Raw genomic sequence first — 15,317 nt, 5'->3', positions numbered from 1 at the left:
CACATTTTTTTTACTGTCACTGTGCCATTAAAATTTGATAAAAATATTTTCTTTTTAGTTTTCAGTTGATAATTTCTCTTGCTAAGAATCTCAAGCGACCAGAAAAAGTTCGTAGTGTCGCAGTAGGTCGCTGTTAAGAAACATCTCAGGAAATAATAATAAGGGCATTGCTTGCCTGCAACTTATTATTGCTGCGGTCGGTTAACAGTTACGCTACGACTCTCACTCAATGAGGCTTGAAATGTAAAATGGTTTCTGAGACAAAATATTTTCCCACTGCAATTGACTTAATTTTATTTTAATAAAATAGAATATGAATTATAGACTTACAAGAAACGATATTATGATTAGTGTTACCTAATTATTTTTGGGATTGTCGATGATTTGGTTTTGAAGATTATTTTAGAAATTCAAAGTCAAAGCAATAAGATACAGGAATGTTAATGGTGGACTCGGTATTGATGGCAATTAACCAAAATGAGAAACACTAAAAACTAAATATCCAGTAGAGTAGATTCCTTTCACAAAGTAGTAAAATAAAATAATTCTTTCAAAAAAAAAAAAAAAAAAATACAAAACTTTCTACATATATCCCAGTATTGTAATTATATTTCTAGATCCATGTCGCACGCCTAGATTGCAACGTAACGTTTTAAACTCTTGAACAGTGGAAAATATATTCCATACGCGTTGGTGATAGTAATTTCGCCATATTTAGAAGAGCTTGCTGTTAGTTAAGCAGACTTAATATTCAATTATACCAGAAGAACCTCTCAGGAGAAAAATTGACCTCAAATAATAACCTGCATAACTTTGACTAATGTAGTCATATTTATGTAGGTTATCTTAACATGAACTAAAATTCGTAACGTAAATGAAATATTTGTTTGACTACGTTCATCTGACATGACTTTTTTTTCTTTAGAAAACCTGTTGATTATCGAAAATTTAACGCTTCGCTTTTCGTTCAAGTCATCGGCTACGTTTCGGCCAATAGTTTCAATGTCAATTAAAATTAATATCACTTCGAATCAAAACAAAAGCAATGCCTGCGTAGAAACAAATTTACATTTCGGATGTCTTGCCGTATTCGTCATATCTATTGTTATGTTTCCTGTTATGCGATAAACTCGCTTTATACTTTCTGAGTATCTATAATTATAAAACCAGTACCATACGAGAAAAATAATTCACAACACAATTTCGTCAATTAATTTAACTTAAGGTAACAAAGTTTTATCCGCCAACCCGCATTGGAGCAACGGGGGTTGGATTAAGCTCTGATCCTTCGCCTACATGGGGAAAGAGGCCTATGCCCAGTAGTGAGATTTTACAGGCTGAAGTTTAACAAAGTTTTAAGCTTTTATTAAAATTTTAATTTAAATGAAACTTACCAGGACCTTACGGTAGCAGTCCTGTAGTCATGGGATCTGCAATGTCGCTGGAATATCGGGAATCCGAAGATAATAAATAAAAATACAAATTTATTAAATAATACTAGTTTAGTTTCCTTGTAAAGTAAGACCGTAAGCATTGGACACGCAGGAGAGAAGTGTACGACTAAGACTGAAGGTGATAGCTGCAGGTAGCTTTGGTTTTAAAAGGTGTTAATCTAATTTTGTACCTTAATTGTTACAGGTGGAGTTTTCTCATAGCGTTGCTGCTTATAGGAGTGGCGACGGCATCCGAAGAAGAAGATGACGTTCCTGACGCGGGAGTCGAAGGAGATGATGATGAACTGGCATTGGACCGAGAGGTAATATTGACTTACTGATTATCTAAACTTGATTAGTGGATAGAACACAAAGGTTATAGGATAGGTATAAGGAGAGCTCAGTTTTAGCCAAAAATTGTTAAATCCTTAACTCGATTAAGACATATTCTGTCTTTTTCTGTGAAAGAAGGAAATCTTCATGGTTCAGGAGAAGCTTTAAGACGTTTGCATAGTTTATTAATCAATACCTAATTTTGTTTTCACGAATTTCGTAGTAAGAAATAGTTCACATATTTGCTTAACATATTGTTCAACTAATAAAAATATAGATATCATGTAGGGTCGGCACAACATGTTTTCCTCTTCCATTCCTCTCTATTATTCGTCACTTCAGTCAGTCGGTCTGCCGATCGCTCTTCGTCCTTCGACATTCATCCCTAACATTCTTTTACCGACATAGCGGTCATCCCTCCTCATTACATGCCCATACCACGCTAACCTATTGCTCCTCATTTTCTCTGTCACGGATGCTACTTTCAAACTTCTAATAAAAATATAGATATAATAGAAATATAGTAGAGCTGTTAGCTCTACTATATTTCTACAATTTCAAAGATAAAGAATAAAATATAGAAGCTATGTAGTTGGAAGCTATTTGAGCTATTAAAAATCCGTAACAAAAACTAAATAGAAATAAAAAAACAAAAAACAAAAGAGTAGCTATAATAATATATATTTGTATAAAGATAATTTTTTTTTTTATGCTCAAGTGTGAATATTGGCCAGAATGCTAGCAGGTTATTCTGTAGCATTGCGACTCCGATAAATAATGGACGTCGAAGTAAAATCATGTAGGACAAGAGTTGGAGATCAAATATTCTCCATTAATTTATGAACCATTTACAACCTATCCTTTCTAATCTGTTTATACCGACTTACGTACTTGCTAGATATTTCATAGCAATGTTATATATAGGAATGTTCTGTTTACTTCTTTGAATACTCATTCAGGTTGTACTGGCACGGTTCAAACATCTTTATTGCGTTAAAACGTTCGATATATAAACAAGAAAAATATAGATCATGTCTCATATTCACCACAGATCGACAAATTAACATAAAACTTGTAAACAATTTAAAATTACAACAGTAAATAAATTTGAACTTGAAAATTAATAAGCACTCAAAATTTTTTTTACATTACAATAATTTTAATAAATAAATAGGTTATAAAAAAGTGCGTGAACTTACGTACACAACTAAGAAGTTTTAATTCACTGGGTAGCTAATTTCACGTTGCTAACTTCTTCTTCGTTGACGAGCTAACTTTAGGATGTCTTTTAATGTGATGGTGTGCGAGCGCATCCTAAAAACTTACTCTCATGAATTTTTCTTAACACGCCAAGTAGGTATCTGTATTGAGAGGATTAGCTCTTGACAGTCTTTGGGTATAAAATACCATGATATAGTTAAAACTGATATGTAATGTTGGTTACCATAAAAAATACTTTCACAGATAATCTCTCAGTGTTTTCGCTTTAAATCAAGATCATAGCTATATATAAAGTATTTGCGAAGTTTCCGACAAGTGCGTCGCGCCGGTAACACGTTTACTTTCATTCGACATAATCTCATCGGTTATCCGCTGATGTAAGTTATAGCGGAACACAGTAATGGAATACTTATGGAACATTTATAGTTACCATTGAACAAATCGATTGATATAATATGATTATTCAGCGTTTTATAAAGGTTAATTGTATTCAACAGTAATAAAATGTTTGCGGATTGATTTCTACTAGATGTACATTACGCTCGTAACCGTTAAGTAACAGATCGTTTGCAGCTGATACGATAAGCAGTTACAAAGTTTGTGCTTTCTTTATTCATTATAATTTAAATGAATTGCGAATGGCATCGACCCAATATGCAATTTGTATCTCTTGCAATCTGAATATTATATCTTGAATTGTTCTCATGATCTCGTGAGATAACAACGAATTATTGCTTAATTGTAAATTAGTCATGGTAATTTAGTAACATTTTTAGTAAAAATAATCCTTTCAAACAATGAAAGAGAAAAGCATAGCAAGATCTCAAAACATGATATATCTAACGCCTCGCTAGATTTCAAATATTACTTTTTTGGTATCGATCGATATTTTGAAATATCGGGAGATGAATTCTACACTTTTATTATATAAACAAAAATATCTTATTTAACAAAAAAATATTATTTTTTTTCAATATTTGGAAAAACAGATTTAAATAATGAAAACCGTGGTATTTCTATTATTTTTAGGTAATGTAACAAATTGTTTTGACGTAACCTACGAGTATATTGTTTGAAAATGAAAATGATAGAATATTCCCATTAAAATACGATAACATTTAATTTCAACTGTAATGTTACCTGTTGTAATTGTAAAGATACGTACCTATATAATATTGTCAGTGAAAGGAGAAAACAGCTTTGATTTTGCTGGTTAGGTGACTTAGCCGTTTAAAAAAATCATTTACATAGTGAGTAAACACTCTCTAATATATCTAAAAGTTATTTGTTGTTTTGATGATGATGAGATATTTACTACACGAAAACAATATCGAAAGTTTATGAACGTGAATGTTGATTAGCTTTTTTTTGTAGTTAAGTACTTTACTCACAAGTTAAGACTTCAACTAAAGTAGGGCACAACTGGATATATCCTGCTCAAAATATGGAGCAGCCCGACTGGGGAAGTACCTCGACCTTACAGAAGGTTACAGCTAAATAATACTGCTTTCAAGCAGAGTTGTGTTCCTGTAGGGAGTAAGATGACTAGAGCTGAGGGAATTGGGGGTAGGGTCGGTAACGAACTTGTGATGCTTGTAGTATTGTAGGTGTCTATATGCTATGGTAATCACTTAGGTACAATCAGGTGAGCCGTACGCTTGTTGCCGACCTAGTTGTACTTATAAAAAAAATGTATGTATTATCTGTTACTAATTTAATTCAGTTAGAGCTAAACTGAGATTAAAATAAAGTTTGTCTTATTTACATACACGGTACGAGATTTATTTCCAAGTTTAGTTATATAAAATTGGTAATTTGGTATGTACAAAGATGTATTGGTTTTATACCTATGTAGATTATTGTCGTTACTATTAATCAAATCAATAGTTTCCATATTTTATCAAAACCTACGATAGAATTGTTTGTCGCGTGGGAATACACTTGTGTATGCATATTAATAACGCTTCGATGTTTTCATGTATCTTATGTTCGATTGTTAGATATAAAAGCAAAAACAGGTGAAAAATGTAGGAACAGTGTGATTTATGTAACGTTAAAATTCAAACGAACTGTTGAATTGTACCTAATGTGTTGTATTTTTGATGGGTTAATATATCCAATAAATGTTTAGCAAAACCCTGCTCATAATTTTATTTAATTTTATTTGATATCGTACTAGTTTTTGGGCATCAATTGTGTTTATCTACTTATTATCTACTTATCATCTATAAGTGAAGCAAAAACTTTGTACCCCTTTTTACGAAAATTGAGCGGACGGAGGAGTATGAAATATCGCACACTTATAGTTTATATAGAGGAGTGCAGAATGCTAATGATTATATTTTTTTAAATTATTGATAAAAATATATTAAATCAATTTAAAAAAAAAAAAAAAAAACTTACACTGACACACACACACGCTGATTATAATCTTTTGTTGATTGTCAGTCTGTAGATGGTCTGTAGTCAAATTGATTTTTTTTTAAAACGTTCTTTATTTTCATTTTTTTTTTGGTTTTATTTTATGTAAATTTTTAATTATGGTCGAATTTCGACCTCTGGGCGACCACTAGAGTTAATAAATACGTAAATAAATAGGACAGTTCTTTCGCCAAATCGCTAAATTCGCCATAGATGTTTGTGGGCCTAGTCCGGCTATATTTAAGCTATCAATTTTATCATATAAATGCATTTATTTTAAATAAAAAATGTAATGATACAATTATATAGAAAACGTTACGTTTTAGCAAAAGTCCGCGTCGCAACGCACGAATGGTTGCTTTATGAATATCCGTTTTTTTTTTTGCCACATCAACGTATTGTGTCGCGTGTTATGGAACAATGACAATCATGAAATCTATTATTCAATTTATAGGCGTGTGTTGTAATCGTTTGTTAACGTAAAAGCATTGGTTTTTTTTTATTACGTATCATAGCTTTAGATAGAACGGTACTTAAATATACTAAGAGTTAAAATGATTACTATGTATATAAAATGTAATGAAGATGAATATTCTACTTAAAGAAATAATTATATAAGAAATTTAATATTACTATAAATAATTCACTCACACTTATGCTATACTATAATTCGTTTTTCATATGCCTGACATTAGTGTCAGCGTTACATATAACCTTAACTAGGGTAATATCTAATATATAAAATTCTCGTGTCACAGTTTTCGTTGCCATACTCCTCCGAAACGGCTTGACCGATTTTGATGAAATTTTTTGTGCTTATCCGGTATCTATGAGAATCGGCCAACATCTATTTTTCATCCTCCTAAATGTTAGGGGTAGTCCACCCCTAAATTTTATTTTTATTTTTTAGAAATTTTTAATTTCTAATTTCTATTTTTTTATGATACAACATTAAAAAATACATACAACCCTAAATTTTCACCCTTCTACCACCAACCCCTATTTCTTAATAGCGTTAAGCGGCAAGACAACGTTTGCCGGGTCAGCTAGTATAAGTATATTTATTCTAAAAAATTAAATTGAGAAGAGTTATGGGTGTAACATGTGAAGATGTTTCAGATGATATTATAACAACTACTACAGGCTTAGTGAAATAGTAATAACACCGTGAGACATACTCGCATATATTTGTGTATAATAATATTCTTCGTATCGTACGCAATGATTTATAATCCTTTAGTAACACACACACGTGGGATGTGGGTCTGTACATTCAAACAATGGTCGCCCACTAAGTTTTGTAACGATTTACAACTTATTACAAGATAATGTAGCTATTTGTGAACATATAAATCAGTTGATAGCGAAACCTTAAAAGTTTCAGCTTGATGGCACAATGCGAAATAAGATTGATAGTAATGTTGCAATTATCCAGCCGATGGCTTAACGGTCTACGAATATAACGGTCACGCCTATTAGAATTAAATAAAATTGAATCCTAGAATTAAAAATTAGTGATTCATTAATGCGTTTCGAAGGTCGCATTAGCGTTTGTAATCATTACTTTGTCTTTAGGCAATTAAGTATTTCGTTAAAAACGATGCAATAATTTTTAATAAGACTAATAGATGATTTTTTTTACAGGAAACACGGAACCTAAGGCCGCGTGCCTACACACCAGGCGCATACTCTAACGTTCTTCCCAGTGGTTTCCGCCCCACACCATCTTTAGCAGAGCTGGCAGGCTACCAGAGACCCCAGCAGCAACAGGAACCGCAGCAAGAATACATCGCTCCGACTCGAGCTCAAGTTTACTCTGAAGAACAGAGAGAGAGGCAACCAGTTAGACAACACCAGAGAAGGGTAAAAAACGTTCTTATGTAATTTTAATATGAAATGAAATTAAATGAAAACATTTATTTCGTCATAAGGCGATAGACACACTTAACGAAAGTCAAAATAATGTCATTTATAAAAATAAAAATACAAATAAATAAATAAAAAACTCGACAACAATAAAAGAAAGTTAAGGCAGCAAAAAAAATCAGACAATAAAATAAAAATTTATATCTTAACATTGGATACATTACAAACTTAGGTAATATACCCAGTATTATGTGCAACCTTAACTTAGTCGAATAATACACTCACAAGCCCTTATTTGATAGTTCATTCAGTTTGAATTGAATTACTTAAAAAATATGGTAGGTACAAAAAATCCAAAGAAAAAAATATCATATTTATTTGGTTACTTGTATCAATAGCCGCAGGAGAATCGTCCGTCAAAACTGCAGCAGCAATTACTAGAAGAGGAGGAAGAAGAAGAGAGGGAAGAGCCCGACCGCCTCGCCCAACTGTTGCAGCAGTCCAAGTTCGACTGCGTCAGCAAGCACACCGGATACTACGCCGACCAGGAGCTCAACTGTGAAGTGTTCCATTACTGCCAGGACAACGTGAAACACTCTTGGATCTGTCCTGAGGGTTTCACTTTCCACCAAGTAGGATTTACTTCAAATTATCATTTTTTTTTTCAAATAATCTCTATCAATAGATATTACGCTTCAGCCTGTTATATCCCACTACTGGGTATATGCCTCTTTCCCCATGTATGGGAAGGATCAGATCCACCACGCTGCTCCAATGCAGGTTGGCGGATATATTCCCTACTATGAGTAACGATCGCTGTCAGGTGTACATGATAACAACCGGGACCGACGGCTTAACGTGCTCACCGAGGCACGTGGGGAGACCCACAAGGACTGCACAAACACCCAGACCATGGCAAACACCTGTATGGCCAATACAAATGTTTTTCACGTGCGGGGATCGAATCCGCAACCGCCAGCGCAACAGGTGTAATCCATGGCTGTGACCGTTGCGCCAACACGGCGTCATCAATAGATATTATGCTACTTTTTTCTGAATTAACTTAATACGGAATCGAGATTTTTACATAATGTTAATTTTCAGGTTCATCTGATCTGTATGCCGCCAACTAGTGACAACATTTGCCAGAAATCCGCCAAATACCACTTTATCAACGATTATCTTTATAGACCAATCAATGAAGAAGAAGTCCAAAGGAAACCGAATGTTTCGCTGAAGTACTCTGACCGGTACTACCCCGCTGAGGTTTACAGGGATGACCGTTACGACCAGGAAGACGAGGAAGAGGTAAATTTCTATCTTTTTGAAGTGAAACTTTTACGCATGGTTGATATGGCAAATAAGTTGGTAAATGTGTGTCGAGAGGCCGAATGCGTTGCGAAAAGTGTGATCGGGCAAGGCGAACGGAAGTTGAGAGCGAAATGTAAGTTAGAGAAGATAGAAAAAGAGAGAGTTACGTTTCATATATTCCTGTAGGGGCAACTAAAGAATTTTACTTCAGTCGTGTGGTCTAAAACACTATCGCTTTTTTTCTTGATTTTCTAAATTCGTTATTTAATTGAATGATAATTGTTTTTTTTTTCGCAAACGAAAAAAAACCGACTTTAATTACCATCGACCAGTAATATTGTACGACGTAAGTAGATGAAAAAAATAGTCAAGTAAATATGCAAAAAGCACTTGTCAAATCTAAATCAAGTTTAAATAAGTTAATATAAAAGTTGGCAGTTTTTGATTAAGAAATACTCATCAAAATCGGTCCACCCAGTAAAAAGTTGTGAGATAATATAACGAGGGTCGACGAAAAAATGGCCAAGTAAAAACACATTATTAAAAATAACCCAAAAAACACTTGTCAGACTTCGATTTAATTGCAATGGGACCATGACAAGCACCACCTTCCAATCAATGCCCAGTAAAAATTTTTGAGGTCACACACATAAAAAAAAAGTGGAATCGAGAAGCTCTTCCTTATTGAAAAAGTCGTTTTAAAACAAAATTCTGCTTTATTTGCTTTTATTGCTGATTGATTTGCATTCCACCTATTCTCATGTAAAATTTTGATTTTATCTTTAGAAACTAGCCCGTTGGCGCAGTTTGTAGTGGCCCTGCTTTATATTCCGCGGTTTGCGGGTTCGATTTCCGCCTGAGTCTGGGTGTAATATTTGTATTTATATATGTATTATTTCTATGTATATTTAAAAAAAATATGTAGCTATACCAGTCACTTGTTACCTGTAACACAAGCATTAATTGCTTATTATAGGAACAGTCAATGAGTGTGTGCGGGTTAAAAAAAAAAAAGAAAAACAAACAAAACAAAAACTATTCGTATTTTTAAATTTCCAGGAGGAGGAACCCCGCCACGCTCCAGCTCCCCAGCAGCAGCGGCCGGCGCAGCGCGCGCAGTACCAGCCGCAAGTGTTCCGGTCCGCGGAGGAAGTCAACATACCCCTAATTCAGAGACGCCCCCAACGTCCTTATGATTTCGAAAATTAAGTTTTTATCTCTTAAAAACTTAAGTCCTAATTTAATTTTTCAAGTACAGTATTCTAAATCAGCTTTGTAATTTGCGAAATATTTTTTTGTTATTAGTAATGTAGCTATCGACCATTTCTATGATCACAATATTGTTTCGGTTCACGAACAAATCATATTCATATAGGTGTAATATCAAAGACTTTATTTATACTGTACAATAAATAACTTGTAATAAGTTACAAATTAGTTGTAAGCTAGTCTTTGTTTTAAAATAAATTAAGAAAATAAAAAATGTTAAAATAAAATCTAATTTTTATTTTTCTTCGACGTCAATTTATTCATCGGTAAGTATTTTTACAATAATTTGAAAGCTATGAATCTTGGAAACCACAAATTGAATTTCGAACAAATAATTATAATCTACGTTTATGTTGCGTGTAACAAATTTTGTAATTATAACTTGATTTCCTTGCCACTTTAACATTAACACTTGTTTCGACATGTCGTTAAGTATCAACTTTCGCAATTTCGTCCTCCTCTCCTAATTATGAACATACATCTTAATTAGAAACTTATTGCGTTGTTTTCTCACCTGCTGCTATATCATTATTTTTTTCTTGGTTTCTTATTTTATTACCCCATAATGTTATCTTTATACATATATCTTGTATTAGCTTAATTAATGTTTGTGTGTTAACTTAATTCCACTCTCAGTTATTTTTTTAATTGTCACCGATATTAGTATTAAAAGAGTCTTTATATAATTTGCAACATGTGCAGGATGTTGTGTCAACAACATTGTTACTTTTCATGAAGTGCTCTATTTTATTTACTAAAGACATCTCAGATCCAGAAATATCGGATCTGTGAATTACAGACATTGGTTTTAAATCCTTTATAGTTCAACAACGAGTAAAGCGGTATTGTGTTAAGATCCCGTGATGAACACAATTCTGGATAGACATATATTAGCATCTGTAAGTGCTAGGATTTACCTAGTATATGACTAAAAAGGGTCTTCTAGATTTTGTAGTATAGTCTGTAGCTATCTTTTTAAACAAATTATACAGCTAGTGACAAAGTATCAAGCATACCTTTAACTTTAAGTTCATCATTGTATAAAACAGTAGTTATAATGTAGTGTTGTGTAAAAAAACTTTTCGATCAATCTAACCTTTAATACCTTGTGAACTCTTCGCAAAATTTACCACATCAGGAAACTGCGTAGGTCTATAAATAAACAAGTACCTAAGTGATATCCAATAGAAGGATTAATTGTAAATGGATTATAAGTGTTATAAATAATTATATTACCGAGTATTAAAGGGCATTCCTTGATCTGTAGATTAAAAAAAATGTTTGTTAGTATAAAACCAAATTTATTTATATAAAAAATATTAATTTAATCACCGAACCTTTAATTTCAATGACAGAAGAAATAAGCTTTGATAAACGACTTTTCATTCTGAAAATGATAATTATTTTATCAAATTATACCAAAAAAAAAAAGAATTAAATTATATGACATGTAATCGAAAAATACAAACTCTTTTATATTCAAAAGATTTTCTATTTTCCGAATGTTCAGTTGATTATTATCAGGTGCTTTATATTCTCTGTAAAATTAATCTATTAATCTATAAATAAAAATGAATGTTGCTGATATATTGCTGATAATAAATCGAGACTGACTCGAATAATTCTTTAAGGTCCACGAAAGGTTTTAATAATAAAAAAAAAAGAAAATTAAAAAAAAAAAAATTTCAAAATAAAAATAGGTCTTAAAATATCTCAGTCAATTGTGTCAATACTAATATGTGCCTATTATTGTTCTATCCAGAAAGTTAAAATATTGAGTAACCAATTCTCTTCAACGTCTAAAGCTTAGAATATCTATTTTCAACTCACCTTTCATACGGAGATATCTTAAGTATTTTCCCTTCTAAATCCGATAGTATTGAATGTTTAATAGAAGGGAAAATAAATTGGGTCACTTTTCCAACAATTATTTCACCATCTTGTCCCGTGTCTGTTTGTGATGATACTAAAAAAAAATCAACGAAACTTTCAACGAAGTGCATTATTTCTGAACAAAATTTACATAAAATATTGAAATCAGATTTTATTTTTAAAATTTTACTATGAGAAATAAATGCAAAAAATTCATAGCCTCAGTGGCTTATTGATACGCGAATCGTTACTAGAAAGTAGCGAGTTTAATAAGGGCTAGCAATATTGAGGGCTAAAATGTACAATACAGGTAGATTTTTTTATCGGAGGTTAAATTTTTGTTATTTCTGACTCTACCGTAATTCCATTGCTGCGGTAAGTGTACTCATGCTCCGTACTCCGACTATCACGCGTTATTTTCGAACAAATTTACGTAAAAACGATCTTTACTGCAAGATCAAAATACGATACGAACTGATCTTTAACGACTGACAAATAGACACTTTTAAACAAAATAACGCGTCAGACATAATATTCTAATAAAATTAGTAACATTGCGTGCTAGAATGTAGGTTTAGAAATTCGAAAAATACCCAAAACCGAATCGGAGCACCCTACTGTCCACGTGGTCTTGGTCTGCCCTACCCCTAGAGTGTTTTTTTTAAGCCGGAGGCGCGGAGGGAGGGCAGCCCTCGCCGCATGAGTGAGCGTGCTTTCGCACGCAAGGGCGGAAGGGCTGCACTTCCCACAGCGCCCAAGCCAAGCGTTACTCTAACCTTAAAGGTGGTAGGTTAATTTTTTCCGATTTGAAAATTGAACCTCAAAACTTTAACCACGATATCTCTGTAAAAACTGGGTTTACACGAAAATAGTTGTCCGGGGGGGGGGGGGTGAAAAACCCACACTAACTCCCACCTCCCCCCCTCCCCTTTTTCCCCCCAACCCCATAAATTTCTCGCCGGGATTGTACATAATTACCATATTGAGATATGAATTGATATTATTTCGCCAAGAGAGGGACGGAAGAGCTCAGACGGATGCAGTCGTTTCAAAACCGCAAGAAAAAAATTAGATATTTATAATAGCCAACCCACAATTAAACGTTGGACAACTTTCGAAGCCCTAAATCTTCTCTTTCGTCGACGTATTTGTCTAAGAATAGGATATTTTTATATATGACTAGGGTGACAAGCAAGCGCACTGCCGACCTGATAGTAAGCGGTTACCATAGACTCCTGCAAGGTAAGCATCGGAATCGCGTTACCAGCCCTTCCCCTCCCAAGGAGCTCTGGCTACCTTATCACAGGAACACGATGGTAATATTAAGAGCAGTATTTTTTTACTGTAAACAAATAAAACAAATAAAGTGAAAATTAAAAACATTTTACCGGTACAAGAGTAATCCTCCTCTTCCTTAGGAAGGACTCCTCTTCCATAGGAAATAACTTATTATTTATTTCAATGACGACCGCTCCGATGTAATGGTTCGTGTGCTGTGTCGGCGACGCCTAAACACCGACGGTCGCGGGTGCGATTTCCGCTCGGAGTGGATATTTGTATTTATACAAATATTTATTTCCGGTCTGGGTTGTTCGTTCTTGTTTTTCTCCCCGCCGTGCCTCGGAGAGCACGTTAACCTGTCGGTCCCGGTTGTTATTACTCATAGTAGGTAACATATATATCCGGCAACCCGTATTGGATTAGCGTGGTAGCTTTAGCTCTGATCCTTCTCCTTAATAGTGAAAGAGTCGTATGCCTGCCCACTGCCCAGCAGGTATTACATGCCAAAGCGTTATGTTAATCAAAAAATAGTGACGAATAGAATTTTATATCGATTTGAAAAACCATTGTCCTTTTGCTTCAGGTACATATCGACAAAACGCCTTCAGTCTTAGGTATTCTAATACATATGTATGATTCGTGTCCTTGGTCTTAGGTATGCCAATATATTTTTCATATTGATCTCTAAACCACTTTAGTTCTTCAGAAATTTTGTAATTATTTTGTGTCTCTTGTACTGTTTTTGGTATATTTTTTAATTTTTCTTTCTCCCTTTTTTTGCTTGCTTGTTTTTTTTTCCTTTCGTCTTTTTATAAAATTTTTAAATTTCGACGTTTTGGTTGGTTTTAATTTTTGTTTTATATTTTCTTTAATATAACGAAGTGTTTTTAGAATATTATCTATAAACAAACATCAAAGAATCACATTACTGTAATAAACTATTAATATTTCTAGCCGATTAACGGATTGGTAATGTTGGGAGTATTTTACCTTTGTTGATGGTTATTTTTTCTTATCATTAGTACAAACTATTTTTTGTTTATTTTTTTAAAACAATTGCAATTTGTCTTTTTCTAAAATTATATTTTCCTTGTATAAATTAGCAGTATGTTTATGTGTATCTTGCAAAGATGAGGTTGGTGAGGTTTTACTTATTTCAATTTCACATTCGTTACCTATGCTTTGTTTTACATTTTTAAAAGGTAATTTTAATTTATCGTCAGTAGTAACTTTTTGTGTTCTTTGTAGGTCATTTAAATTACTATTTCGAATTGTTATTGTATCTATAGTTTCATTATTTATACGATTTCCTTGTAATTTTTTGTTATTTATAGTCATATTCTCGTCAAAATTTTTTTCATGTTCATTAATTAGCAAAAGGCATTCTGGACTATTATTTTCCTCACATTTATTTGCATTACAAACATTTTCGAACGTATTTTTCGAAGTTAACTTTAATTTGTAATCATCGTTAGTTGTTGTTTTTACATCAATTTCATTATTCGTTCTTTGGCCTGTTGTAGTATAGATCAAGTCTTTCGTGTTAAATGTCGTTAAATTTACAGTTTCATTGACAATGCCACTTTCTAGTAATATTTGATCCTCAGATGGTGTTATTTTCTCTTCAATCTTATGTTCATTTTTACCTTGCAAAAGAAATATTGAATTACTATTAGCTTCGATATCATTGATGTCATAAGCTTTGTCGACGGTTTTTAAAGGTGGTTTGTGTTTTTTGTCTTCATTTATCGTTTCTACTTGACTTGTACCAATAATTACTTGTTTATTTTGAAATGGTAACTCAAATTCTTTGTTTTCCTTTGTTATTATTTCGTTGTTATCCGCAATACCTTCTCCTTTTTGTGAATTTTGTAACATATTCAATAAATATTTAGCTCTAGTATTTTCTGATGTATGTGAGTCGGGTTTTACATGTGCGTCTATTGCTGATATTGAATCTTCAATATACTCGTTAGTACTTTTTTCTTGATTTATTTGTGAAATTAATTTTAAAACGTTGTCTTCGTTTGTTGTTTGAACTTTACTTACACTGTTCGGTAACGTAGGTGTATTACTAAAAGATAAATTTTTAATTATCGTTGTGTCTACTGCATCTACTTTACTTATATTGTCTTGTGTATATTCTAAACACAAATCATCTTTAGGTTTATTTGTTATGACATTTATAATATCGGCATTATACTTTCCTTCCGAAGCTCGTTCTGAACATAATCGCGATGTTGCATCTTCATTTTTATTTGCTTCATTATTCCTTGCTTGAGGATTATCTGCTGATTTGCGTTGCATGTT

At 33.0% G+C, this 15,317-nt stretch overlaps 2 protein-coding genes across 2 annotated transcripts; one reads left to right on the top strand and one right to left on the bottom strand.

Moving 5' to 3' along the window:
• The first annotated feature begins 229 nt into the window (after nucleotides 1-229).
• Nucleotides 230-10,081, top strand: LOC123668292 (transcription factor SPT20 homolog). The gene is made up of 6 exons (XM_045602059.1): nucleotides 230-243; nucleotides 1,639-1,756; nucleotides 7,053-7,271; nucleotides 7,673-7,906; nucleotides 8,379-8,582; nucleotides 9,645-10,081. The coding sequence occupies exons 1-6, from the start codon at nucleotides 230-232 to the stop codon at nucleotides 9,792-9,794; spliced, it is 939 nt and encodes a 312-aa protein (XP_045458015.1). The 3' UTR covers nucleotides 9,795-10,081.
• Nucleotides 10,082-14,054: 3,973 nt separating this feature from the next.
• Nucleotides 14,055-15,314, bottom strand: LOC123668282 (putative uncharacterized protein DDB_G0282499). Its single transcript, XM_045602049.1, has one exon. It carries the CDS (start codon nucleotides 15,312-15,314, stop codon nucleotides 14,055-14,057), a length of 1,260 nt encoding a protein of 419 aa, XP_045458005.1.
• Between the last annotated feature and the right edge of the window lie 3 nt (nucleotides 15,315-15,317).

Source organism: Melitaea cinxia, chromosome 3, assembly GCF_905220565.1.
Source record: "Melitaea cinxia chromosome 3, ilMelCinx1.1, whole genome shotgun sequence".
Lineage (NCBI taxonomy): Eukaryota > Metazoa > Arthropoda > Insecta > Lepidoptera > Nymphalidae > Melitaea > Melitaea cinxia.
The sequence above is the reverse complement of the archived record's forward strand: the minus strand, read 5'-3'. Positions and strand labels throughout refer to the sequence as shown.